Source organism: Hemitrygon akajei, chromosome 7 (assembly GCF_048418815.1).
Source record: "Hemitrygon akajei chromosome 7, sHemAka1.3, whole genome shotgun sequence".
NCBI lineage: Eukaryota > Metazoa > Chordata > Chondrichthyes > Myliobatiformes > Dasyatidae > Hemitrygon > Hemitrygon akajei.
In genome coordinates this window covers 73360644-73376222 of record NC_133130.1, presented here as the reverse complement: position 1 = coordinate 73376222, position 15579 = coordinate 73360644, and the positions used below count along the sequence as shown (strand labels likewise).

Sequence of the window (15579 nt, the reverse complement as noted above, 5' to 3'; positions counted from 1 at the left end):
AGGAGCAACACCTTGTATTCTGTCTGGGTAGCTTCCAACCTGATGGTATGAGCATAGATTTCTCAAACTTTGGTTATTGCCCCCCCCCCCACCATTCCGCACTCCCATTTCCCTCTGTCACCTTATCATCTTAGCTGCCCATCATCTCCCTCTGGTGCTCCTCCCCCTTCCCTTTCTTGAATGGCCTTCTGTCCTGTCAGATTTCCCCTTCTCCAACCCTTTCGGTCCTTCACCAATCCACTTCCCAGCTCTTTACTTCTCCTCCTCACCCCCTCCTGGTTTCACCTGTCACCTACTATCTTGCTTTTCTTCCTCCCCTCCCCCACCTTCTTATGTTGACCTCATCTTTTTTTTCCCAGTCCTGATGAAGGGGCTCGGCCCAAAATGTCAACTGTTTACTCTATTCCATAGATGCTGCCTGGCCTGCTGAGTTCCTCTAGCATTTTGTGTGAGTACCTTGTCTAAGCCTGTTCTTGCCAAAACCTCCCCACTCTACCACTGGTCCACTCACACATGGGCCACTCCACTTGTCCCTGCCTTATTTTATTTGCTCTTGCTAATGAATCGCTTTTTGATTGAGCCACCGGAAAACACCAAAAGCCTGCAAATGCTCCTTTTATGAATTTCACTTACTGACCTGTGAATTGCCTCCCCTCTCGCTCCCGATTCGATTAGGCCCAGGAAAAAATGCTCAAAGCCTGTGAACTTCCACTTACACCTCTTTGCCTCTGCACATTCTACTTGAAACACTATCCCAATTTTTGTTTCAATGGGACCTGCCTGTTGTATCAATTTGCTGTTGTGCATGTCCTAGACTTTCCCAGTATGATATGGATGACACAAATGGCTGCTTTAAGAATCAGACTCATACACATGAATAAAGTTCAAAGTAAATTTATTATCAGAGTACTTGTATGTCATGATATACAATCTCAGATTCATTTTCCTGCAGGCATACTCAATTAATCCAATAACTATATTAGAATCAATGAAAGACTGCATCAAGAAGGTGGACAACCAGTGTGCAAAAGACAACAAACTTTGCAAATAAAAAGAAGAATTAATAAACCAACAATAAATATCGAGTACATGGAATAAAGAGTCCTTGAAAGTGAATCCACAGGTTGTGGGAACAGTTCAATGATGGGGTAAGTATAGTTGATCAGAAATTATCCCCTCTGATTCAAGAGCCTGATGGTTGAGGGATAATAACTGCTCCTGAATCTGGTGGCGAGGGTCCTGAAGCTCCTGTACTTTCTTCCTGATGGCAGCAGCAAGAAGAGAGCAGAACCTAGGTGGTAAGGGTCTCTGATGGTGGATGCCACTTTCTTGCTCAACCCTCTGTGTAGATATGCCCTTTGCTGGGGAGGGCTTTACCCATGATGGACTGAGCCATATCCACTATTTTTTGTATGATTTTCTGTTCAAGGGCATTGGAATTTCCATACTAGGCTGTGTTGCAGCCAAGTCAATATGCTCTCCACTATACATCTATAGAAGTTTGTCAAAGTTTTAGATGTCATGCTGAAACTTCGCAAACTCCTAAGGAAATAAAAGGGCTGCTATGCTTTCTTCGTAATTCCATTTACACGTTAGGCCCAGGACAGGTCCTTTGAAATGTTAAGATGAGGAATTTAAAGTTGCTGACCCTCTCTACCTCTGATCCCCTGAGGACGACCTCCAATTTCTGCCTCCTGAAATCAATAATAAACTCCTTAGTCTTGCTGACATTAAGAGGTCAACATTAGTGGTGACATTATGGCAACACTCAGTTAGATTTTCAATCTCCCTCCTATATGCTGAAATGTCACCAACTTTGATTCAGCCTATTGACAGTGGTGTCATCAGCAAACTTAAATATGGCATTGGAGTTCAGCTTAGCTACATAGTCATAAGTATAAAGTGAGTAGAGCAGGGGACTAAGCACAGAGCCCTTTGGTGCACCCGTGCTGATACAAGTTGTGGAGATGTTGTTACCAATCCAAACTGACTGGGATCTGCAAATGAGGAAATCAAGGATCCAATTGCACAAGGAGGTCTTGAAGCTTATTAATCAGTTCTGAGGGAACGACCTATAGTTGATAAATTAGAGCATCCTGATCTATGCTTCTTTGCTGTCCAAATATTCCACAGTCAAATTGAAATTAAGAGCCAAATTGAATTATATCTTCTGTGGACCTGTTGTGCCAGTAGGTGAATTGGAGTGGATCTAAGTCACCTCTCAGGCAGGAGTTGATATGGTTCATCACCAAGCTCTCAAAACATTTCATCACGGTGGATGCAAGTGCTACTGGACAATAGTCTTTGAGACAGGTTACCATGTTCTCAGGCACTGACATAATTGAAGCTTGCTTGAAGCAGGTGGGTCCTCAAACTGCCAGGGCAAGAGGTTAAAGATCTCAGTCAACACTCGAGCCAGTTATTACTCAGCCATCTAAGGCAGATGCCCCCCTCCAAAGAATGCTCTCATGTCAACCTCAGAGACTGAAATCACGAATCATCAAGGACTGTGGGAGTTTGTGATAATTCCTCCATGTTTTGATGGTCATTGCCAACCTCAAAAGGTCTACTCAATTAATGTTCTTAACATTTGTGATTATTTGTAATCATATTCTAATACATTTATTTGAACCATGTTTAAATGTCTCCAGTCAGCCTTATGAAAACTTTTCCAAAACCTTTTCAGAGTAATGAACTGCCAGGCCATTGGGGTGGGATAGTGGGGGAGGGCTCCATATTCAGAGCCTGTATTTATCAACTTTGAAGCCCACTCTTCCTCAAATTCAAGTTTGTTTATTGTCATTCAGCCGTATGCATGTATACAGCTAAATGAAACAATGTTCTCCTGGGACCAAGGTGCAACACACAGAGCACATTAAATAATATTAACATATTGAAATATTCCATAGATGTAGAAGTTGACATAAAGTACACATATGACATGTAGCTATGGAGCTGTCATAAAAAATGCATACTGGGTGGTAGCAAGGCATTTGGAACTCTCACAGCCTAGGGGAGGAAGCCGTTACCCAACCTAACAATCCTTGTTCTTATACCGTGGCACTTTCTGCCTGACATTGGGAGTTCAACAAGATTTTGGAATGGGAGGGGTCCTTAGCAATGTTGAAGGCTCTGCAAACACTCCACTTCTGGTACATGTTCAGGAGGGGTAGAGAGACCCTGAAAATACTCTCAGCAGTCCTCACAATCCACTGCATGGTCTTGTGGTCAGAGCCTTGCAATTCCCATACCAGACAAGTGATACAGCTGGTCAGGAGACTCTCAATGGTGCTCCAGCAGACTGTGGTTAGAATGGTGGCAGGAGTCTCGTTCGTCTCAGTCTCCTCAGGAAGTGAAAGTGCTGGTGCTGCTGTGCTTTCTTGATTAAAGTGGTGTTAAGGAACCTGGTGAGATCATCTGCAATGTGCTCCTACTCCTCTCCATGGAGGAGCTGTTGATGAGCAGTAGGGAGTGGTCAGCTCTCTCCTGCAATACCTTCTCAATATAGAGGATCTGTTCAGTGGGGAACATTTTTGCATGCAAATAGCCAAATCCTGACAGTGGACCTACTTCAGAGCAATTTAGTGTATTACAATCTAACTTTCCTGTGCAGACTAAGGAATACCCAGTGTAATTCTACATTCATAGTACAGATGAAAGAAAGTTATAACTAGAGTAGCACACACAAAATGCTGGAGGAGCTCAGCAATAGAAACATGGGAGAACAGTGAGAGAGGTACTCACAAAACTTCTATCAAGGAATTTTTCTTGAGTTGACTTTGAGAGGTTTAGTTAATTAGTCCCACTACCCCTACTGTTTACCCACAGTCCCAGCTAATTGTTTCCATTTAGATATTTATGCCTACTTTTGAGTCTTGATAGTATACTGTCATTATAAACATGCCATTTACAATAATTCCATTAAAAAAAGCTGCTGATAGTAATTTTCAGTCCACACAGGTAGCACCTGTAACAAGATGTTATCGTACCCACAACTATTTCAACATGTACATTTGTAGTATTTTAACACATATGAAATGCTTAATTAGAAAAAAAAACACAGCAGCTCAACCTTTGGCTTTTCGGGAATACTCTGTTTCGTTGCTCAATGGTACCTCCCTCACTGCTGACACTCAGCAGCATTTGCCACGTGTTCAACACTCACTCAACGGCAAGTGTGGCGAAATGAGAGGGTGTTGGTTGGGGAAGAAGAGTGCGGAGAACGCATGCGTTATAGGGCGTTGAGAACGTCACCTCGTATACGGAGGGAAGCGAAATGCTGCCTGGGGATTGTAGTCCATCGTCGAAAGCAGCCGCTCTACAATGGGGTAAGGTTACGTCATTTTCCTTCAATTCCCAGCATACCATGGGGCTCTGGCAGCGGCTTGTTATTTCCTGGTTGGAGGGGCCGCCATTTTGGGCTGTGACAGACTTGGCTCTCGTCTTGTATTTTCGTTGTCACCTAGATATCTTTTTAGTTATTATTTCGACGGTTAGATCAAGAAGCTGTTTGAATATACGCTGAACAAAAAAATCAGGTGTTGAAAGTGAGATGTCAACCATGAATCCCGAATAGTAAGTAAGAGTTTCTTTCTTCTTTCTCTCCTCGAGTGAAATCCACCCAGGAATGAGTCTGGTTAGATAGAGTGGAGTTGGACTTTAAGGCCCAAGGGGGTAATTACGTGTTCACTAATCTCTAGAGTCTAATCAGAGGCTGGACTGCCAAGGGAAATGCAAGGTGGCTGTAGGCCTTGTCCCAGTTGCCGGTGACACTCGCTAAGAGAGCCCAGAACGGGCACATTGGCATCAAATTAGAGCTTGGGCACTTGGGACTGATGTCAGGAAGAAGACTTTATGAGAAAGATGGATAGAAATCAGCAGCTGTCCCTCTGGAAGTTCTTCGACCTGGAGGTAATTGTGATGGAGAAGAGCGGGGTGTGTGAAATCGGGTGGATGCTGGTTGGTGAGCGTGGAAGTTTCAATATTGAGTGTGACATCATGCTGTCTCTTGTAAGGACGTCGAACCAAGACGTTAGATGGAGTTAATAAGCCGATCAGTCGAGCTTTTAAAGAACAAAATGCAGAGGCTGAATAGCCTCCTCCTTCACTCTTTATCTTTACCTTTACCCACCCTTCCATGTAAAATGAGAACTTACCTCTGTATCCTGTAGACTGGTGCTGTGACCCCCCCCCCCCCATCCTGTAGACTGGTGCTGTGACCCCCCCCCCATCCTGTAGACTGGTGCTGTGACCCCCCCCCCCATCCTGTAGACTGGTGCTGTGACCCCCCCCCCCCCATCCTGTAGACTGGTGCTGTGACCCCCCCCCATCCTGTAGACTGGTGCTGTGACCCCCCCCCCCCCATCTTGTAGACTGATGTTGTGACCCCACTATCCTGTAGACTGGTGTTGTGATGCCCACCATCCTGTTGACTGGGGCTGTAATTCCCTGCTCTCCATTATATTGACTGTAGTTGTCCCTCCCATCCCACAACTCATTAATTTGACTGGGTTCTCCTGCCCGGTTTCCTTTTTAACCAGGGCTGAGTGGCACCCCACCCCCAGTTTCTCTCAGAACATACATCTAGAATGGGACAGTATTTTCTGTCCTGCTTAAGACCATATTGTAACTTTATCTGTTTGTTAACTGCTGACTTCCTCCTGTTGTGGTCCTGGATCGTGTATCCAGCTCTCTGTGCTTTTTGCCACATAGATACAGATTCTGTGTAAATTCTATTCCAGAGTTTCTTTTTATGTTTAAAATTAATTCCTAATGATTCTGTACAGTTTGTAAAGGAAACAAAATAATGAAAATAATCGCTAATGATGAATTATTATGTATTTATTTAGCTAAAGTTACTTCCAGATACTCAGGGCTGAGTTAAAGCTGGTATGGTACATTTGAAATTCTTTATTTTCCTTTGGGAAGTACAGTTACTTTAAGAGTGTGTTAATGCAGTGGTTCTCAATGTGGGCCTTTTGCCACCCCCCCCCCCCCAGGGGGGCTCTTACCGGATTTTATAAGGGCCACAAGTAAAAAACAAGAAACTGGGAGCCCCAGGAGTTCCTGAATAGGCCATCATAAATTTACTGCCTTAGTGGAAAATGAAAAGTAATTGAAGTGCAAAGTAATTTTTAGTGAAAATTACTTACATATATAAGTAAAAAAATAAATGAATAAATGCAATTTAATTACACCCCTGAATGAAATGAATGGTAAAATCTAAATTTATTTAGAAAATTTTCCAAGATACAAAGATAGAGCTCCAGTCTGAGAAACTGTATAATTGCGTAGCAGTTGATTTCTGTAACTAACAGAGTATCTGTTTTCTACATGCACACTTGTGTATGAGATCCATGAATGTTTTTGGCTTGTTCTTCCTGGCCCACTTCAATTTGATCCACACAGGATGTCAGGTGTAAATCACATGGGCAGTTAAAATTGAGCAATCAGGTCAGGTGGAATTGAACAGGAATACGGTAGTTGAATAACTAAGAACTTGTCAAACTGTTAATGATCAGCCATTTTTAATTTGTCACTTTCATTAATGTTGCAAATTTGTGGAGTGATAGACATTGCAAATTCACATTAAGTGATGGTAAGAGGTTCTCATCTCTGCCTTCCTTCTGCATGGCAATTTAGCTGCTTCATGTCAAGGCTTGCATAGAATGACTCCTTCATTTAGCTTTTGGAGTCATTTGGAACAGAGGATTTATTAACATTTCCTGTTCTGTCATTGTTAATTTTCAAATGGACCTATGTGTCCGTGTGTACAAGTCACTAGAAGCTAGCTTGCAGGTGCAGCAAGTAATCTGGAAAGCTAGTAGCACCTTGATCTTTATTTCAAACAGATTTTCACACAGAAATAAAGATGCCTTATTCCATTTCCATAGGGCCTTTAATGTATTTGCCACAGAGAGTGCAGTGAAAGTTTTCCAGATTGGTTCCTGGGATTAAATATACTTTACATGTGCACTGGGGATAAATCAGAAGGTTGTTATTGCATATGTAAGAGAGAAAAAATGGGTTGCTCTGAGTCTCAGCATATGTTCAGGGGACTAAATGGCTTCCTCTCACATTTGGGAGTATGGAAACTTTTGGCGGTAAATTTGACATGCATTTGGATGGAAGTTATGAAAGGTTTTATACTAACTTTAGTGTAACCGGATTGGTGCAGCTGCCACCCTATGTTACTTACAGATTGAAATATTCCTGTGTTCACTTGGCTTCTCATTTCTCACTCCACGTTCTTGGGTTCAAAAGTCACAATATCGGAAGAACCTGATGCAGTGGAAAGAGTGGAGTAAAGAATAGGAAGCTTTTCCACAGAGCAGGAGTAGCTAAGACTAGAGAGTAAAGACTTAGAAGAGGTCTGAGCTGCACGTAGTGGGTGATTGGGATCTGGCATACACTGCATAAGTGAGTGCTGGAGGTAGGTACTCTCACGACATGTAAGCCATATCTAGAGTGCTTGAATTGCTGGTACTCGAGATTAGTGTGAATGGAACTAAAAGAAAAACAAATAATTCTGTAAATACTCAGCAGCTCAGGGTACGTCTGAGGGAAGGAACATTTAATTCTGTTTCTCTTCCCACAGATGCTGCTTGACCTGGTTATTTCAAGCAATCATTAATTTTACTTTTGATTTCCATTATCTATAATTTTTTGACTTTTTTTTACATAGATGGCTACTTAATGGTCACCATTGAAAATGTGTACTGCAGCTGTGTTATCTAATCTGAAACAAATGTTATTCACCTAGTTATTAACCACCATTAAAAACTACAATGCCTCAGTTTTAAAATCCTCACCCTCATTTTTAACTCCCCTGCCCCAATCTTCCATTTTATTTTCACTAACCTCTTGTTGCACTGCAAGTCTCAGAAGTTTACACTTCAGATCTGGTCACTTGTACATCTTCCTATTCTTCCCCATTGTTCATTATTTGTGAGTTTTATTGTCTAGGCACTAATTCTGGAGACAACATCCTACATCTTTCCAATGTTCTTTAAAATGTTTTAATGCTCCTGAAAAATTACCTCTTTCTGGGCTGACATTTGGTTAGTGTCTTTATTTTTCAGATCATATCCTGTGTTAATCACTTGGAACACCTTACATCTTTAAGTGTAATTTTGCGAATACTGTACGGCAAATACTCAGGAATATGGGGTCACTTTTGGATTTGTTTATGTTGGGTATGTAGGTTGCAGATTTTTTTATTTAAGGTGAAAACAATACAGCTGATGTGACATTGTACAGTATGTAATTGGAGTAATCATTGCTATATAATCTTGTAGGAAATAATACTAGATTGCCTTCTAAAATTGAATGTGTTTTCCTGCTTGAAATAAAACCTTGGATCTGGGAGATGATGTAATATTAACTCATGACACTGACTCCTATATATTATTTTTTAAAATTTCTTTTCACAGAATGCCCTTGTGACTTTGTTAGATTGTTTATAAGATCCACCTTCTCCAAGAGGATAAGTGGATATAGCTTTATTTTGAACTGGGGGTGGCTGTCAGGATTGAGTGATATTATAATAAAGGCATTTGAAACCTCTGCACACTAGATCAATGTCTTTTGACAATGTCAGGCAAAAATGTTGACTGAATGTATCAGTTGCTTGGATGGAAGGCAAGGATATTTGATGAGTTTAAACCAATTTGTTTTAACTGTGTACCGACAGGCAGTATTTGAACTATTTTGAACATTGCACTTCCAAATGGCATTGCTGTGGGTTCAAGCAAGCAAATGAATATGTGACTTAGCTTTTAAACTGGAACTTAGTGATATGGATGAATGGATTGTATCCAGAATAAAATGCAATTTAATGTTTGAGCGGGTTATTGAATTACACAATTGCATAACCTGAAATTGGAAGCAGAAAATGGCTTCCTTCAGAATGGACAGAAATAAGAATTATACTTTCATTTTTACTAGGTTGGTAAATTGTTTCCGTGAATAGATTACATAGTTAAGAACTGGAATTGTTAATCTTGAAGGAAATTTATATTCATAATCATTCATTCTCCTGAACCACAGATAATTGGTATTGTTTATTGCCTCAAGATTAACTATGTTGGAATTTTATTCTCACACTTAGGATAAATATCTCTTGAATCAAGTCAAGGCACATTTCCTTATTTCTTTCTGTTGAAAAGTGGTACTTTGTTTTGAGAAAAGCAGAAAGGCAGTTGGTTTGATGTCTGTCTAAAATCCCTAATAGATTGAGAATTGTAATCAAAGAATTCATAGCCATCAAGAGTAGGAGTGCCCAACTGGGTGACAGCTTATTCCCTCAGGCTGTGAGACTAATGAATACCCTACCACCACTGAGGTCTCCTCACGAGGTCAGCATGCTGTTTACTGTATACTGTCCTGTTTACCTGTGCTGCATGTATTTTGAATTCTGCCAATATTGTGGTTTATATGCTGTGTGTGTGATATGTTTTGTGGGTGCACTGTGGTCTGGAAGAACGTCGTTTCGTTTGGTTATATATGTACAATCACATGACAATAAACTTGAACTTGCGCAGCACAGAAATGAATCTTGTAACTCACCAAGTCAGTGTAATCCTTTTTGCCCATCTGGACATGAATCCCATTTTCTTGCACCAGGTTCATATCCTTCTACATGTGAAATATTTAAGAGGCTATCTAAGTACTTCGTCTGCCCCCTCTGCAGTCCAGTCACATCTTTTCTGCTGTGTGGCAACCTGAACTGCACAAGAGGGATCTGACCACTGGTAAATTTTACATTCTACGCAGACAGCCATGCCGTATGCTGCCATTTGCCATCCAGAGGCATATAGCATGCTTGTCTTCATCTGTTGGGGAATTGAATGTAAGAGTTAGGAAGTAGTGTTTCAACTATATAAAACTTTGGTTTAAGAGGCCCTTAGACAGGTACGTGAACGTGCATGGAGTAGAGGGATCTGGATCATTTGTGGGCAGATACATTTAGACTAATTTGTCATCACAGTCACACAGAGACCATGGCCAGAGGACCTAATCCTGTGATGTTATGTTCTATTTTGCTCTAGCTGTGTTGCTTTCAGGGAAATAGGGACCTGAACCCCAAAGTTCTTTTGTTGATGAGCTAGTTAGTGTACTATTCAGTGTATACGTCCTCTTCTTTTTACTTCCTTGTACGTGTTAGGAACGAATTCCTTCTGCCCACCTTTCCATCTGTTCTGTATCTTGCTTTAGCTTTAGACAAACCTTCCTCGCTATCCAAAAACTTGTCATAAACTTGTTCAAAACACCTGCATTCTCACCCAAAGTATTGATATATCATAAAACAAAGAAGCCAGCATAGATCCCTGTGGTACACCACTGGCAACAGAATTGTAATCAAAAAATCATCCTTACAATACTGTACCATCCTTCATGTCCTATTTTAAGCTAATTTTGGATTGAATTTGAGAATTTGCCTTGGGTCCCTTGTGCCTAAAACTAATGGACCAACTTAACACATGTGATGTTGGCAAATGTCTTATCAAAGTCTATATTGGCAATGTCTACTGCCCCAACTTTACTAGGCTTCTTGGTTAGCTAAAAAAAAAGTCAAATTAGAATTTCCCCTTTACAAAGCATGCTGACTATCCCTTATCAGACCCTGCCTTTCCAAATACGCATAAACCCAACCCATTAGAGTTTTCTTCAATAATTTACCTATCTCTGATATATGGCTCACTTGTAGTCAATGTTTTATCTTAGCTGTATTTATTAAATAAAGGTATAACATTAGCTCTCGAGTCTTTTGGCACCTCAACTAAGGGTAATGAAGATGCAAACGTTTTAATCGGGGCTGTAGTGGTCCCTTGCTTCCCAGTGCAACTTGGATTAAATCTCGTGATGCCAGGGATTTATCAGTGCTTATGCATCCCATGATACCTAACACCTCATTAATACTGATTTGCTCCAGATTAGCCATGTACCCCCCTCTGAACTCCATCTTCTTGGTGCAGAAAGAGAACTATTCATTGAGGACCTCACCTACATTTGATTTGTTTTCCTTTTCCTTTTGCATTTGCTTTCTGTGTCCTTGTGAACCTAAACTATAGAGTACAGTGGATGGATCGGAGCTGTCAAAAAGCAAATACCAAACTTGTCATCACTAAGGTTTTCATTCATCTATTTACTTCAATGAAGCATATTCTTTGAACTCTGCGGGTTGTAAGTGATGCTTCCCTTGGTGAACACGCTCAAGGTCGGTAACTCCTAAGATATTGACTTGTTTGCATGAATTTCCCCAACCCTTTCTGACAGCACTTTACTCTTGTGTTCTACCCCAAGTTCACCTGTTTCAGTGTATATTTTGCAATGTTCAGCAGTATTACTTTTTAACAACTGGAAATGCAATACATGTAGCTTGTTGCATGCTAATTACAAAGAAACTGAAAGATAATTACATCTCCACATCCTGTCATCTTAAGAATCTAAATAAGTTTTTCATCTTCCATAGTTCAGATGGGGACCTGGAACCTATATTACGTGCTTTACTCACACACCTGTCTAGAAGTCCTGCTTACACTGGTTGTCTCCTTTTATTTGCTTTAATTCTGGATAACTTCCAGTGGAATTTATGGTAATAAAGGTAATATTGCTGCTGAAGAAAAGAGAAGCAAAATACAGAATCACGGATAATTAAGTGTCTGAGAATTGCTGAAATTAGGAAAAAGAGTTGTTCATTTGGCCCCTTGAGCCTCCTCTGCCTTTCAGTAAGATTGTAGTGACTTACTTTATTTAACCTCCAAAATTTGTGGGTTTAATCTTTCCTCATTGGACAACTCCTCTGCACATCTAAGTATATCTTTCCTGAAATAACCAGCTTGAGACTTTATGCTGTGCTCCAAATGTGTCCTCATCATCACTTGGTATATTTATAACAAGACCTTGCTGTTTTTGTAGTCTGTCACAAATGGGCATTTAAAAATCTCAAATCATGATGAGAGTAAGTTGTCATGATTTTATGAAGTGCATATCCTGTTTAACAAATTTATTAGATTTTAAAGGATTACTTGTAGGATAATTGAGTCAATGTAGCAGATCTGGACTTTCAAATGACATTTGATAATATACTATAGATAAAGCTAGAGCCCATGGGGTAAAATATTGTTATTAATAAAGAATTGCTTAGAGGACAGTAAAGAAAGAGAAGGAATTAACAGCCTCTTTCATATTGACATGGTCTAATTTGTGTGGTGCTATCAGGGTAAGAACTTGTTTGTTGGTTATTTGCAATTAATGATTTGGATAAAGTAACAGTGTAACATATTCAAATTTCCTGCTCAATTAAAGTGAGGAAAATGTACAAAAGCTGCAAATAATATGGATGGGTTAACTGAATGGGCAGGAGGAGTATGCAGTGGGAAATATGAGGTTGTGACAAGATTAAAAAGGCAGAATATATTTTGCAACACACGTATGCAAAGGAACTCAATAGGTCAGGCAGCATCCGTGGAGGAAAGTGAACAGTCAATGTTTTGGTCCAGTAGTATTCATCGGGACTCTGTTTTGCTTAAGATATCCAGCAAATTTTTAAATGTCAAGTAACTGGTTACCTTTTGCACACTGTGTTGATTCAGGAAACAAAGTAAGCAAGCAAAATGTTGGAAAGGTACTTTATTGCAAGGAAATTGAAATCAATAAATGAAGTAAATTTTGCTAAGATTTTGCAGGATTTTGTTGATACTGCATTTGGAGAACCGTATATGATTGTAAGAAAAAAATGACCAATTAGTACAGAGAGGCAGCTTACTCTCCATAAAACACAAAGATTTATGGGTATTGTCTTAGTATGAGGATGCAGTAATTTAGGACTGAGATAAGTGATTTCTTTGTAGAGAGGAATATAATCCTTTCCATAAACAAATCACATAAGGGCTAGTGATTGATTTTTGAGAATACCTACTTGGATACATATCAGGGAAATGGGGCAATTAGATGGGAACATGGCACAAGAGCCTCCATATTCTTACAGAATAGTGGCACAGACATGAGTGGGCCTAATTGGCTACTATTGCGTTTTTACTTTCAACTAATGAATGCCTTGCTCTTCCACTGGTATTGAAACATTGCGTGAAATTGTTGTCATGTGCTTTACATGCTATTCAATTAACTTCTAAGTTTGTGATTAAGTACAACAAAATTGGCATTAAATCTAATTACATTGTAAAGTGTTTTCAAGAGTTCTTCTGGGATATATTGTCATAATTTTGTTCTTTAGACAAAACAAACTGTGTTCAGATGTATTTGCTAGATTTCTGGATGCTTCTGTTATCTAAAGGTTTAATTTTGAATCTTGAAACCTATGGTGAGTGAGAAGTATTAAATCAGAAACAAATGGCACAAAGAATGTATTAGCAGAAAAATACTATTTTGATGTTTGGTCTTTTGCAGCTGTTAACATTTCAATGTATCTTACAAGTTCCTTGTTCAGGAATGTTAGATTATTTGTTTAATTTTGCAAACATTAGTTGTGGCTTGAGGACAAAACTAATTTGGTGGAACTTATTAGAATGGCCTGTTGTAGAAAACTACTAATCTTAATCTCATGTAATAGAATTCTTAAAAATGTTAGATTGAAATTAGCTGGTAAAGTGAAGTTTTTTTTTTACTGGAAAGTACAAACACTATGTATTTATGAAAATTTAAAAAGCACTGGAAATGACTGAATTATAAATTCTCTGCCATTTAAAAATGTTTAGTACACTTGGTGTTGAACTGCCTTCTGCAGAAGTAATTGAATGTGAATATGCAAATAACTTGAATTAAATACTTCAATTAAGGTTGAAATTGATACACTTTTGAAAATTATGATTCGGAGATGAGAGTTAGGTGGGACAATGTCCCAGGCAGTTAACATGCAGGTGCAGCAAGTATTTAGCAAGGCAAATAGCATATTAACCCTTATTATAAGGGATGGTAAAGTTTAGGAATAAAACATTAGAAGATTAAATGTAGCTGCACCAGCAGCAGGTACGGAATACTATGTATAGTTTTGATCTCTTTATTTAAGAAAGGATTGAAGGCAGTTCAGAAGAGATTCACTAGACTAATTCTTGGGATGAGAGTGTTGTCCTGTCATAAATAGCATTTTTTAAAAAAAAAGGTAGATTTATGTTCTTTGAACTTAAGAATGAGGACTATTCTTATTGAAAGATTCTATAAAGGCATTACAGGGTAGTTCTGGAGTTGTTTACACTGTGAAGAGTGTCTTGTAGTTTTAAGGCAGGGTGACAGTCATGTAAAATTGAGGTGTCTAGAAGTCTCTATCCTGGAGGTTTATGAAGGCTAGATCACAATAAATATTTAAAGAGGTGGATGTTTTGTTTTGAAAGATTGGAAAATTGAGGTCTCTGTGGAACTGTCAGAGTAAAGGAGATGAGGCCTGGGACAGATCAGCCATGATTGTGTTAATGGACAGGCCTGAGGACCTAGGTGACCACTCTGATCCTATTTGTAGACTTAGGGTTTGGTGTATCTTTATTACTCTTGTTGCATATTGTATTTGCTCAAGTAGATTCCAGTATATTAGTTTGAAGAAGGTTGTCGGCAAGGATATAGTGAGATCTGTGCTGTGAATATCCCCTCTTCTGATTTTGCTTGTAATTCTGCAATAGCTCATATAATCCTGGTATAGCAATGCCATCAAACTAAACTAACCTGCCAATCACATGGAAAGTGCATAAAGAATCGGAATCAGGTTTATTATCACCAACATAGGTCATGAAATATGTTGTTTTGTGACAGCAAAGTTCAAGACATAGAAATTTACTTTCAGTTACAGTTAAAAAAAAGGTGTGAAAGAACAATTAGTGAAGTAGTTTGTTCAAGGACCACTCAGAAATCTGGTGGTAGAGGGGAAAATTTTATAATTTAAAATACAAATTTTCTTTAATCTTTTAAATGCTTTGTAAATAGAACTTGAGTGGGTAATGAAAGTAAAAGTACAAACACTGAGCAGGTTTTTAAAGAAAAATTAAAAATGTACTTTGAAAGCATTATACTTTGAAATGTTTGACTGAAAAGTAATCGACGTAAAATCATTGGAAATCTTCATTCCCAATCTGACGAGGGATGCTGCTTCCAGTGCGCCACTACTTGGGCAGAGCTAGCCTGACTACCCTGATTTTACATTCCATTGGTCAGTAGAGATAGGTTTTCTGAAGATAAAAGAAAAACTGTAGATATTAGAAATGTGAAATAAAAACATTGGAGTGATTAAGTTGCAGAAAATTGGAGGGATAGAGAATTTCTAAGGCAATAAATAGTCAGGCTGCTTTCTGAGTAATCTGTAATATAGGTAATCTGATGACAGACGAGAAAATCTGCAGATGCTGGAATGTAAGCAACACACAGTAAATGCTGCCTGGCCTGCTAAATTCCTCCAGCATCTTGTGTGTCTGGCTAAAGTAATCTGATCTGTGGGTTAATGGGGGTTGTTTGAGGGAATCAATATAAAGGAATATAAATTATGAAATGAGGACAATTCCAAAATGGAACTCAGATTTATCAATCTATAGCTGTAGAAGATGCCCAGTCTGTGCTAATAGAGGAAAAAAAAAC

General features: G+C 39.2%; 1 protein-coding gene across 1 annotated transcript in view; it reads left to right on the top strand.

The window, feature by feature from the left end:
- The first annotated feature begins 4380 nt into the window (after positions 1-4380).
- The window catches only part of LOC140730572 (ras-related protein ORAB-1), a 30324-nt gene continuing 19125 nt past the window's right edge, over positions 4381-15579 (top strand). The window contains exon 1 of the mRNA XM_073051237.1: positions 4381-4575. Coding sequence (XP_072907338.1) covers positions 4553-4575 — 23 coding nt within the window. The 5' untranslated portion in view covers positions 4381-4552. The remainder of the gene's footprint in view (positions 4576-15579) is intronic.